Below are 12,131 nucleotides of genomic sequence, written 5' to 3' on the forward strand. Positions count from 1 at the left end.
AAAGTTGGTGAGGATTGAAGGAGGCACAGGTCAATCATTTATTAACTGCTCAGTGTTTCTAATCAGCCTCTCAACTTTGGCAACTTTTCAGCATTCAGACTTAGTTCTGAATTTTGAATGAAGTTGAAGTCTTATAGTCCATGTGAATCTGACTGTGCTGGACCAAAAGAGCCGTGACTGTTAGAATATTTGAAAATTAAGAGTTCACATTAGAGCCTTTTCCTCTTACCTGCACACTGGATAAGCTGCTGGGTTTAAAATGAGACAACACCAGCATTCCATCTTGAGCAGACTGGGCTAAAAGTGCAGATTTCCCAAACTGGAGGTGATGCCTTTCCTTGGGTTTGTGGACACAGCTAGAGCAACCAGCCCCTAGCACGGCTTCCCTGAGTATCACAGGCAAAAGCAGCTTAGCCAGGTCCTCCTGCTCTATCTGCGTTATTCAGCGCCCATGTAAAATTACCTGAGCTCCACTCTTGTGACATGGACAAACTTGAGATTATTTGTGCTTAAGTAACCTTTGTTGAGTAGAAATACTCAGAAGCCAGATTTAGCAAGGTATTTAGGTACCAGGAAGGGTAAATGGCTATGATGATTTTGAAGCACATCTTTTTGAGTTCAAGACCTAAAGCCAGTGCCTGGTGACTTTTAAGTCTTTAAAATACTTTCTTAAGACTTTTGCATGTCACCCACACAAGTACTCCCCTAAAGTCTCGGCTGCATCCCTACGAATCCAAATACTGTCCGAAAACAGTTTGAATGCTGTTTGTGGATCTCGTTTGGAATGACATTTAGGCTCCCAAGTCACCTGACATTTTTGACACCTGCACTGCTGGCGACTTGTTAGCTGTGAAGGAGAAAATGACGTGGCTATCTCAGTACCTAAAGAGGAGGGTTGGGAATTAGGAGCCTGGTTCTCTTCACAGCATCATTGGTGGCTTTTTATTTGACCTTCAGACATCCCAGCTCCCAGCCCTGCTGGTGATGCTGGTTGCAGGCAAAGCCCATCGGTATTTTTGTGGAGGGGTTGCAGGAGCCCATGCGGTACGAAGATGGAGCCAGTGAGGCAGATGCATATCAAAGCGGGGATGTCTTTCAGGTGGCCCAGAGGATCACAGCCCGTGAACGCTGGCAAATTTGTAAATGCATAGCGTTCTAAAACTGAGTGTGGGGCTGAGTTAATTGCTTCTTGGGGGTTATAGTGAGAGCTGTGACAGCCGTGGCTTTTGCCAGTGGGTTTGGGCTGTAAGTGACAGACGTTCAGTTGAGGGTTATGCAATTTTCCATTCATTACCCGTGAGCGCCGTCGCAGGCTTGTAATCCATCATGTTAGAGATTGTGACCCTTTGAATGAGTGACCGTGGTACTCGTACCACGTTAATTCATTGTACTTTCTGTGGCATGATTTTTCACTTTGCTGCAAGGGACTTTTCTGCACCCTTGTCAATTACTGATCCAGCTTACTTGACTGCTCTCCAGCAGATGGAGGGTATTTCCATCTCCCACTCCGGGATTGTGAACCCCAGGACAGGCAATCTGCTGGTGTAAATCCATGTGGGCAGTGGGGCTGCTCCTGGGAAGCACTGACTGCTGGTAGGAGTGAAGGTTCACCATGCACAAGGCTATAAAATGGTCCAGATGGTCAAAATTATTCTGCCTATTAATCCCAATTTCAAAGAATATTGAAACTCCCTTGGAGAAGTTGCTAGAAAATTGCGACTGCTGACATCCTTATCGGTACCTTGGAATGTCATGAAGTAGCAGTCGAGGGTCAGATTCTGACACCCATAATGATTGCAGGCATTTCTTTTGCTTGGCTGCGGAGCCTGGCGGGGACCAGGGGAATGTCTCACCCCTCCAGGCCTCTCTTGTAGCTGCTTTTATTAAAGAGGCATCTTTCCTGTCAATGTGAGTAAAGGGAGGAGAGTTCATTATCCACTGTATCACTTTGAGTCTAATACTAATTAAAAGCTTTGCCTTCACTTCTGTGGAACCTATTCTTAGAAATTATGTAAATTAATTGGAGTTTTGAAGAGGAGCATATGCCAAATCCTAAGTAATTCCCTGCTGGCTGAGGCAACTCCAGCACTGGAACCGGAGAATGGCGTCAAGATCATTTTTTCCTTTTGTGGCTGCAAAAATCTAAGGCTGCTTTGGTAAATTTTGATACTTCTCTTTAGCAAATACACGAGAAAGATCAAATATCCAGACCCTGAGCATTTGTCAGAGAGGTACGATACAAAGGCTTTTTCTCCATGAAAGCTTTCCTATCTCAAATATGACATTTAACACAGACAAGCTTTTTACTTCCGCAGCCCTTCTCCAAACAAATGTGTGTTCCTGCTTCAAAGGGGGTTTTGACCCTCGAAAGGCAGATGTACCTGAGATCCCACAAACTCCCCTTGCGAGTTCACTCTTGATATTAATTTAATGGGGAAGATATTTACATGCTATGCTGAATGAGAAGGGAGATTTGATCCTAAGGTACATAGCACGTGGAGGAAAGTGGGATATGCTTTTGAAGTAAAATAGCTTTAAGTGTTATTAGCTCCCTCCTCCCTGATTATTTTTTCCCCTTGAAAAAGGCCAAAACAAATAGAAGGAGAAGACTCAAAGAAAACAATTCAAATAAAAATGAGAAGCAGTATGTTTTGGTCTCGATATGTTTTGGTCTCAATTAAGAAATCATTTAAAAAGTTGAGGAAACTACTTGCATGTTTAAAGATAAACACGATTAAGTACTTTGGTGGATCTTGGCTTATTATGTATTGATGCTGGATACGAGTGTGAATTGAATCATGGGAAGATGCTGTGGTGTAAGCTTGCTTCCAGGTGTACATTTTTCAAAGTTGACTTTTCTTTGCAACCTCACCCTAAGGATTAAGAGATGCTGGTGTAGATCCTCATGTCGGAGGAGGCAGCCCTCCAGTCCAGATGCTTTTTGCCTTTGGAGATTTGAAGTTCATTGCTGGCAAGGTCTGGTTTTTGCAGCCATCATCTTTTCCCAGCTGAAGCCTTTTCAGGATTATAGATGGCAATTTGGATAACCTGTCAGTCCGATGCATCCCTGGTCCTGGGCAACCTCTATGTACAAGGAGCCAGATTCTCTTCCCTGGTTCAGACTTTGATTCACTGAACTATTGTGCAAAGCTGCTAGAAACGAGTCTTCTGTCTCTCTGGGGCTTTTGTGATATGGAAACGACTGACAGCAAGCGCAGGTCCATACCTGATGGTTATGCTACACTGCAGGATGCTGAGACTCCTGAACGTCTGCTCCTTCCTCAGCCATTAATTCACTGGGCTCTGGGCCATCATTGCTAAATCTTCCTCAGTTTCCCCATCAGTATATGCTTCTGCTGTGAGACTGAATCCGTTACGATTTTTTTGGACTGCTTTTTGGTTCTCACAGAAAAGGCTCTGTGACATTGAAGGTTGGTAAGATGAAAACAATTCATTTAGCCGTGGTTGGAGCTTGTAAAAGTCTTTCTCTCTAATGGCACCAGGAATGTAAGATCCCAAAATAGAAGTTGTTAAGTCTACAAGTGAAGGCAGTTCTTGGGGAAAAGAAAGCACAATGGCATACAACTTTGGATCAATAGAAAATCATTTTAGAACAAGAATAAAATGTGTAGCGATGAATGTAGATGGGAATGACATTGCTAACCACTTATTAGATAGCAGGCTTTCTGCATGTATTTTGGAGTCGTCTGTGTGTGTGTTAAATATAATGTCTCTTTTTATGCTTGTGTTGGCTAATGCACAGATGGTTTAGAAATACTGTAGGACATTTTTATTGAATGAACACAAAACATGATTGTTAATCTGGAATTAGGATGCCAACTTGTACGCCTGTTAGGCAGGGGTCAGGAGGAATGGAGTGATTTGGTAGATGTTAAACACTAAACTGGTGGCAAATCAGGGAGCTGAACCTTGGTTTCTTCTGAGTTTTGGGGCTGCATCCTGCTGCCATCCCCAAAGCTGCTGTGTGGAACCCCTCTGGGTGCAGCCAGGCTTGATCCCAGGTGGAAGGGGGTTGCAGTGGGCATGTTTTCCCACCAACATGTTCTCTTGTTGCCCATGTTTTGGGTCAGGGTTCATTGTCTGGGCCATAGTCCACCACTTTGGTCTCCTGGCTGGAGAAAAGACCTTTCTATCTTGCAGCACATGGAAAACAGCCCAGGTCCTTATTATGGTGCCCTGCAGGAGGTAGACACCCGCCAGGATAAATCAGGGCCACCCTGAGCTGTTTACATCCACGTTGTGCATTGCCCTGGGGATGTCAGGTTGAGTCCTGGCACATCGGGACCTTTAGTTGCTCTCAAGATGGTAGCGGCTGTCAGAGGTGAAGAGGCTGTGCCCAGGGGAGGTTTTCAAGCAGGCATTTCTCGGACAGGTCCTCACTTTGGTGTTCTCCTTGTTGACCCAGTTCACGTTAGTGCTGAGATGGATGCACAACGTGCTTTAGATATGATGGGCTTGGTGCTGCAGATCTGTCCTCTAGGAGTGAGGCTGTCCCCTCTCCTTCTGTGGTTGGTCTGGCATGAAAAGAGCATAGGACCAGAAGTGCCCAGTTGGAGCTGGGGGTCAATGTGGTAATCAGCTGAGTGGCAAAATCCACATGGACACATTTCAAATAGGTTTTCAAATGTATCGGCCCCTCCTTGGTGCATGGCTCTGGCATACCATGTGTTCCTCTTCCCTGTCTCATCCGCAGGATCATGCTGATTTGCGAAACCACTTCTTCACTGTGGGGATGAAGCTGGAGGTGGTGAATATGAGGGAGCCATTTCATATCTGTCCTGCATCAGTGACCAAGGTGAGCTCCCAGAAAGGGCTGAAGAGAGCCTGATTAGGAACCTCTTACTGATTTCCACCACACTTAGGAAAACTCAAGAGTGGTACTTAATTGGCTGGAGAACACATTAAGACATATGTTTAAAATCCGTGGATGTTCCTAATTAATGAATTGTTTCTTTCCCACAGGCATCACCAGCTAACTATATGCACTTAGATCCAATGGGGATGGCATGTCCATCTACCATTTTCATGCAAAAAAAAATAGGATCCCTCTTTTACCTCTGTTTCCCCTCCATGCATATGTATTTTCCCTGCACATCTGGGAAACCTTTGGAAATAAAACAGCTGGATGGAGGCAGTAGCTGGGTATTTAATCCACACTCTCAAAGGCAAGAGAGAGGAAGGCTGTGGGATCTCCTCCAGTCCCTGCTCAGCTGTGGGCACACTGAGTGACCCTGAACCCCAGCACTTTCCCTTGCCTCAGTTTACCCATCTCTAAAACTCAGACTTTGATCTCTTTGGTAGAAACACTTTGATGGAAAGTGTTACATGAGAGCGGGTTGTTTTCAGGAGTAGTTTAACTCCAGGGCATGACTGTTTCATCTTTCCACATTACCTGATGTTACAGCATATTTAACTTCTGATTTTGTTTTCTTGTTTTTCACCCCTTAGGTTTTTAGCAATCATTATTTACAAGTGACCATTGATGACTTGAGACCTGAACCCAGCAAAATCTCAATGCTTTGCCATGCGGATTCCTTAGGGATCTTGCCAATACAGTGGTGCCTTAAAAACGGAGTCAATCTCACACCTCCCAAGGGTTCGTATTCCTTCTTGGTGATTTGCAGGTTTCCTCTGAAGGAAGATTGCTTGTTATTGTTGCCTTTAAAAAACATGATGCTTTTCACTGCAGAGCATTACCCTAAGTATCTCAAGCCAGAGTAACTCTCTTGAATCACTGGAGCTGTTCTGGCTTATACTAGCCCATGAGCATCTCTGCAAACAGGTCTTGCTGGTGGATTGATGATCATGTGCTTTGTAGTCTGAAGCAGGCTGCACTGAAGCCTAGTGAATTCCTGTGAAATGCATCTTAGCGATGCTTTGTGTGTGTAGAGAGCAAAAGGAGCATTACCAGTCATGTCATACTGGAGGCAAACCAGGCATCTCCCTGTAGCATCCACCTTGATACAATGCCGAGGCCAAGCAAAGCTCCTACATCTGAATGCCTAAACTAAACTCAGAGCTGCCAGCTCAGGAGCATGTAGGCATTTCCTTAGATGTCTCAAAAAATCCCAGGCGAGGGCAAATGGCGAGCAGTGTTCAGGTCAGAGCCAGGAGAAACAGCCTCCAGCCGTGCTATTTCCAAACTTCGAGGCAGTGCAGTTAATTACTTGCAATCTCAGACAACCACCTGCAGTGCCCTAGCAATATTTATTCACTTGCAAAATGTGTTGGTTCTCTGGAATTTTAGGTTTTTGAAGCTGGCTGGGATGTCGACCCTTTGCCAAAAATTGGTGCTGCTTGGGAGAAAAAGAAGTATCTCAAAAAAAAAAAAAAAAAAAAAAAAAAAGAGTTGTTTTTTTCCCCACTATATTTTGTGCACGCAGTTTTGTCTTACTTTTGGAAAAATTAGGCTGCTGCCAAACCCAGGGAAGCGAAGGGTTTTTCCCTACCAGATTCAGAGTCCTCTCATGTATATCCAGAGTGTCTCTTTGGCACATGTAGCTGTTGCTTTTACTGAAATAAATGAATGCTTCCTCCCCCTTAAATCCAGGTACAATGATAAGGCCTGTGTAAGTGCTCACTGATATTGGCCAGAAAAGTTGCTAAAAATGAAAGTAAATTAAATTTTCTGTTTTTTCCACCCCAAATTCACATGCAGCTGATTAACTAAAGTGGACTGTAGGCCAGACACTTCTCTTTACAGGGATAGTCGGAGGTAATGTTTGAGGTGTCTGTCTGAGGTGATATTTTACAGGTCAAACACACATGAACTGGTTTAGATGCCAACATTTTTAGAAGTATCTGTAGTATCCATCATACAGATATTTCTCAACTCGGCCAGTAAAGTGTGAGGCGTAGGTCGTGATCTGGTGTGATGCCTGGTGATTGGGGTCCACCTGGGCTCCTGAGAAAGTGTAAAAAGTCTCCCCTCATTCCCCCAGTGGAAATAAAGTTTGCTTTCTGCTGTCAGATCAGCAGTGCTGGAAGGAAGCTATTAAAAAGGCGTACAGCGAGTGGCAGATAGATGCATGCTGTATGTTGCTGTATTTCTTAGACTGTGTATGAGGGCGGCATGCCCAAACTGCATTTTAGCACATTTTGTGTCAAAAACCTTTTCCATCGGCAGACGTGCTCTTTGAGTCACTAAAATATAATCAGACATCATAAAAATATGTTTTTTTAAAAAAAACAAAAAACCCCCACAAACCTCCGAAAAAAGAAAGCGGAGGGAAAGTGGAAAGCCTTCAAACCCCCGCTGATGGTGCCAGTCTTCTCTGAGCGGAGTAATACCGGCTCTGGGTGAGTAACCAGGACTGATAGGGGAGGGCTGCAATGCTGCAAAAGCGAGGAAGGCTGTGGCGTGAGCTGGCGGCTGCTGAGCAGGTCTGCAGGAGGAGGAGGAAATCCCACCATTCCCACCCAAATCTGGGCTGTCCAGAATTGTCCTTCTTGCACCAAGATTTGGCCAGCCTGCTGCTTCCCCAGCGCTCACACATTCCCAACCAACATCACCTTTAACAGAGAATATATTGGCAATATTTCGTGCTGCTCACACAGCTCTCCCTGTTGAAAGGCACGAAGTTCCCATGAAGCAAAAGGATTTATTTGCTGTATGCTGGGCTTGGGTTTTTTTGGTTAATTTATGGCTGTCAAGGAGGTTTTCTGATTGTAAAGTTACTTGATTTTATTTCATCAGATCAGTATACCAGGTTGGGGTGTGTGGGTTTGGAGTCCTTTATTTGCCTGATCTCCATTCTCTTGTCTTTTTGCCTATGGGGCCTTTGTTGAAGCCAGACGTGCAGTAGATGAGTCATGAACAGGAGGTGCAAACATTTGCTACTAGAAATAGAGAGCAGTATTTTCCTGTACAGTGCCAAAAATGAATACCCATTTACTGCTGCTGTATAAACATTGAACAAGTGCTGTTTATATTTATTAGAGCTGGATTTATAGACCACTTCCCTTTAGAGTAACAACCATTGTTCCTTTTTATGAGCTATTAAGAGGGGGAAAAACATTTCAGTAGCACTCCTAGTTGTAAGGCTTACTAAGGAAATGCCAGCTCCAAAACCTCCAGTACATTTGTGTTGTTCTGTTTGCTTCTGATTAGACTGCTGGGCTCTTCCATGCTGAGAGCTGAGATAGCAAACACAGTGAGGTTTTACATGTTTGAGGAGCAGCAGTTGAGTCACGCAAACAAAGCTTTGAACGTTGTTACTTGGGCTGAGCCTTAAAGGGTGACAGTATGTGAATGCCACGTGCTAATGGAGGTACTGGGGACGTGGTACCTCCCCACGTGCTAAGGGAGGGAGCTTACATCTTGATGCTCCGTGAAAAGGCCATATGCAGGTCCAGGCTTGTTTGAAGCCAGTCCCTGAGTATGCTTCACTTGGGGTCATCCTCGCTGGGCTGTTGAAGTGGGTCATGGCAAAGTCTTTAACTGCCCTCCCAGGTTTTGTTCCTGCTGAAGGTTACAGCAAGAGGTCTTCCAGTGATTTCAGTGGTGCAGGGCCAAGCCAACAGGTGGTTGTGCGGTCACAAGTTGTTATACCTCACTGAAACCTTGTCAGTGTGCCTTTTCCATCCACTCTGCCAGGATTTTGCGTAGCTAGCGATCAAGATTCAAACCTGTCCATGAGGGGTTTGAATTGGAGATGTGATAAAGTGCAAGGTGTGGGCAGCTTTTTGGGTCCCTGAAGGCAAGCGTACTCTGGTAGCTGGGATGGACCCCAGATGATTCAATGTAGGCAACCACACTGTAGCTGTCCCCACCTGAGCCCATCACCCTGGCTGCTTCTGGAGTCAGTGGCGAGGGAGAGGGACTTTCACAGGGCGTTGTGCTCCTTCTGCAGGAGGACAGACAGATCACCTCTGGATCTGCCTGTTCCTCCACTGACTCTTTAGGGAACCCAGGGTGACAGGCACAGCTGTAGGCATCTCCTGCAAACGTATGTGATCAGATGAATCCCATTCTGACACTTAAGTGATGTGCACTTCTCTTCCTGTTTTCCATTTCACTTTTTGAAGCTGAAGAGTATCTGGCAAACAAGGAACTGGTGATAAAAAAGGAGATGGAGCAGTGGGAAGAAAATACTGTTGCATAAATTGGTTGTGCAAGGATATGTGTTTTCCTTATGGAAAATGAGCATTCCGTATAAGTAGTTGCCCTTTTTTACTTCCCTGTGCATGTGTATTTGTAGCTTTACAATTATTATGCACCTTCATGACCCACAGAGACAGGCATCTTAACTTAAAGCTTTATGTCATTAATTTCTTTGTCATGTATGTAATCATTAGGATTAGAAGTTCATCCTATCCCAGCTACTTGCATCTTACCAGGGTACTTGTGACTTTATCTCCAACATTTTTACCTCCTTTTTTGGATCTGGGTGACTGATAGGTGACTCCATTCAGTATTCCAGTCCTTTCTTGCCTACAAAAAAAGTCACAATTTTCATTGTCATAAATGATTCATTCCCATCTGATCTTGAGTGTCCCTTTTTGACTATCAATGAAAAAGGCATAAAGGGATGCTCTGTGAAATGAGGCCAGGCTGAGCTTCCAGGCAGGGAGACTTGAGGGGAGAATTTGGCCTTTAGGTGACTCCTAAAACTTCCCAGTAAGAGTAGTTCTGCAATAATGTTATTAGAGTATGAACAGTATTGTCACAGGGCCCTGGACAGGATTAGCACTTTCAAGCACTGGAAAAATATAAAGGACAAAAAAAAACCCCAAAAGCAAATTAAATAAAACTCACCTTCTGTCCTAAGAGTTTATTGTGTAAATAGCCAGGTAAGAGGAATGGATGAGGTCTGTTTTGTCTTCCTGTGATGGGACTGTCTGAGAGATGCTCATATAAATCAGTGTTGCTTCCCTTTCTTTCCCAGAAGCAGAGGCTGCAGGGATCATCTAGTTGCTGAGGCTTTAGTCTGGGAGCTGGGGAATCTGTGTTCATTTTCCTGTTCTGCTCCAGGTTTCTATATAACCTTGGATAATGTTTCCTGTGATGGGATTCAGCTCAGGTACGCTGAGCTGCTGGAAAGTCAGTCATGGAGGGTACATCAATGTCAGGAAGAGAGAGAAGAATTTATCTTATGCTTTGAAAGAGAAGATGGTTCAGCTTCTGATTGTGCTGGTCCTCTCCCTGTCCACTGCTGAGGGATCCTTGACGTCCAGCTCCATAATCACATCTTTGAGATAGCTAAAGGAAGGAGAAAGAAGTCCATGACTAGCCCCACCTGGAAATTGGGGGCAGTAGCGCTTCTCAATAGTTACAGGTTTATTATCTGGGAGATGCTCACAGAAAAGGGAAAATAAGGAACACTAGTATGTTTTATTAATTTTTAACAAGGGTATGGAATTTTCAAAATGAAGTGCAGAAGATGTGTGAGTTCGGGCTGGAGAAGCCTTGGCACTGGCTCTCATGGTGTGTAAACAGGCATCCAGAGAACTTGCCCGCTGATGCTGCACAGTTCATTGTAGTGGGATGGGATGCTGAAACACAAATGGTCATCTGCTTGGGGCCCATTTTGTGCTCGCTCTCTGGTGTGAGGTGGTGGCTGATGGCACCTTCTGTGTTCTCATCCTGCAGGTTACTCTGGCCAGGACTTTGACTGGGCAGACTACCAGAAGCAGTGTGGAGCGGAGGCAGCGCCTCACCTGTGCTTTAAAAATGTAAGTTCTCTTTTTGCCTTTGCATTGCTCCTGTTGGTCCGTGTGAAACAAAATAGCTTGCACAGAGAAGCTGCAGCAAGGCTTTGGACAGTTCCCGCAGACCGCCGTGAGTCTGTCTTAGGAAGGCAGCTGGAGAGGTGTTTCAGGTCTCCATGCCTAAAAGAGGAAAAATGTTATCTTATTCTTGTCTTTGTCTGATTAATTTAGATTTCCTGCTGTTCATCTCCTCTCTGATTTTGTACAGCACCTAGCACAAGGAGGATATCAGCTGACCATTACAAGTAATGCAGGTGCTATTAAAAAAAACAACCGAACAACTAGGTAAAAAAATTGCATGATATCATCTGGCCCTCTTTACATTTTGGGTGTTTTCTCTGGTTCCTAGGGGGATACGTTTAACTAAACCAAACGTGATTAACAGCTAAGGTTGAAATTGTTGAGCTCAGAGTGTGAGAAGAGTGATTAACCCGCATGGATGCTCTGGTCTTTAGGACAGATCATGGGCCTCCTTGATACAGCAACAGTGATGTAAAGAGTGAGCAGCACATCATTACGCTGGAGGCCATCAAGGTTCAGAGCTCTGGAAACAGTCTTCTGCAGGCTGTTTCCTGGCAGCAGCAGTCTGTTGTGGCTTGATCCGACAGGTTCATCACTTGCTGGAAGGCAGATGTGCCTTTCTGCCTTTTCCAGTAACCTGGTGCTCTTCTTCATGCTCCCATCAACTGATGGAAGTTGAGATCCCATCAGTAACTGGAAATGTGGTGGTACCTAAAATAAGCGCAGAAGGGTCTGTAAAATAAAGCAATGTTGTGAACGGTGGACAAGCTGGTTACTCTAGGAGTTACACAGCCTTTCGCTGTACTCAGAAGTCACACGATGGGGGGACAGGATGTTTATGAAAAGCAGGGTGGAGACAGTCTCGCAAGACACCAGATATGTTGTTGCCTTTCATCTGTGGTGGCCCAAGGGCAGCCTGGCTTGGAACAGACCTTTGATGGTGAATTGATGAATGTGAATGCTTTTTGTTGATGAATTCAGAAGACCTGTATCATCAACAGAGTTTGACCTGGGAGCTGAGACTTCAGAGTTGATATTTGTTTGCCCCATTTATTGTGCCATCTTATGCAACACCCTCTGCCTCAAGGGAATTTGAAGATTTCTGAAAGTGCTGAGGGAAGCTGGTCAATGCTGTGTCCCACCAGTAGAGTAGGATGATTCTCATGTTTCTTTTCTTCTGCAAGCACACATACACCCCCCCCAACCCCCCCCTTTTTCTTTATATCTCTTTTCTTTTTGTCAGGTAATGGATCTGTGCTCTCAGCACTGGCAGCCTTGAGAATAGTCTCTGCGTAATATCCTCCAAAGATTAAATCAGGTCCAAGCACTTATTTTTTCCTCTTTTTTTTTTTTTTTTTTTTTTTTTTTTTTTTTTAAGG

At 44.6% G+C, this 12,131-nt stretch overlaps 1 protein-coding gene across 2 annotated transcripts in view; it reads left to right on the forward strand.

Moving 5' to 3' along the window:
* SFMBT2 (Scm like with four mbt domains 2) overlaps window positions 1–12,131 on the forward strand; it is a 122,634-nt gene that overhangs the window by 68,563 nt on the left and 41,940 nt on the right. For both annotated transcript variants that reach the window (XM_056340212.1, XM_056340213.1), the window contains 3 exons: window positions 4,715–4,816; window positions 5,470–5,617; window positions 10,613–10,695. In XM_056340212.1, coding sequence (XP_056196187.1) covers window positions 4,715–4,816; window positions 5,470–5,617; window positions 10,613–10,695 — 333 coding nt within the window. The remainder of the gene's footprint in view (window positions 1–4,714; window positions 4,817–5,469; window positions 5,618–10,612; window positions 10,696–12,131) is intronic.

Source organism: Falco biarmicus, chromosome 5 (genome assembly GCF_023638135.1).
Source record: "Falco biarmicus isolate bFalBia1 chromosome 5, bFalBia1.pri, whole genome shotgun sequence".
NCBI classification, from domain to species: domain Eukaryota; kingdom Metazoa; phylum Chordata; class Aves; order Falconiformes; family Falconidae; genus Falco; species Falco biarmicus.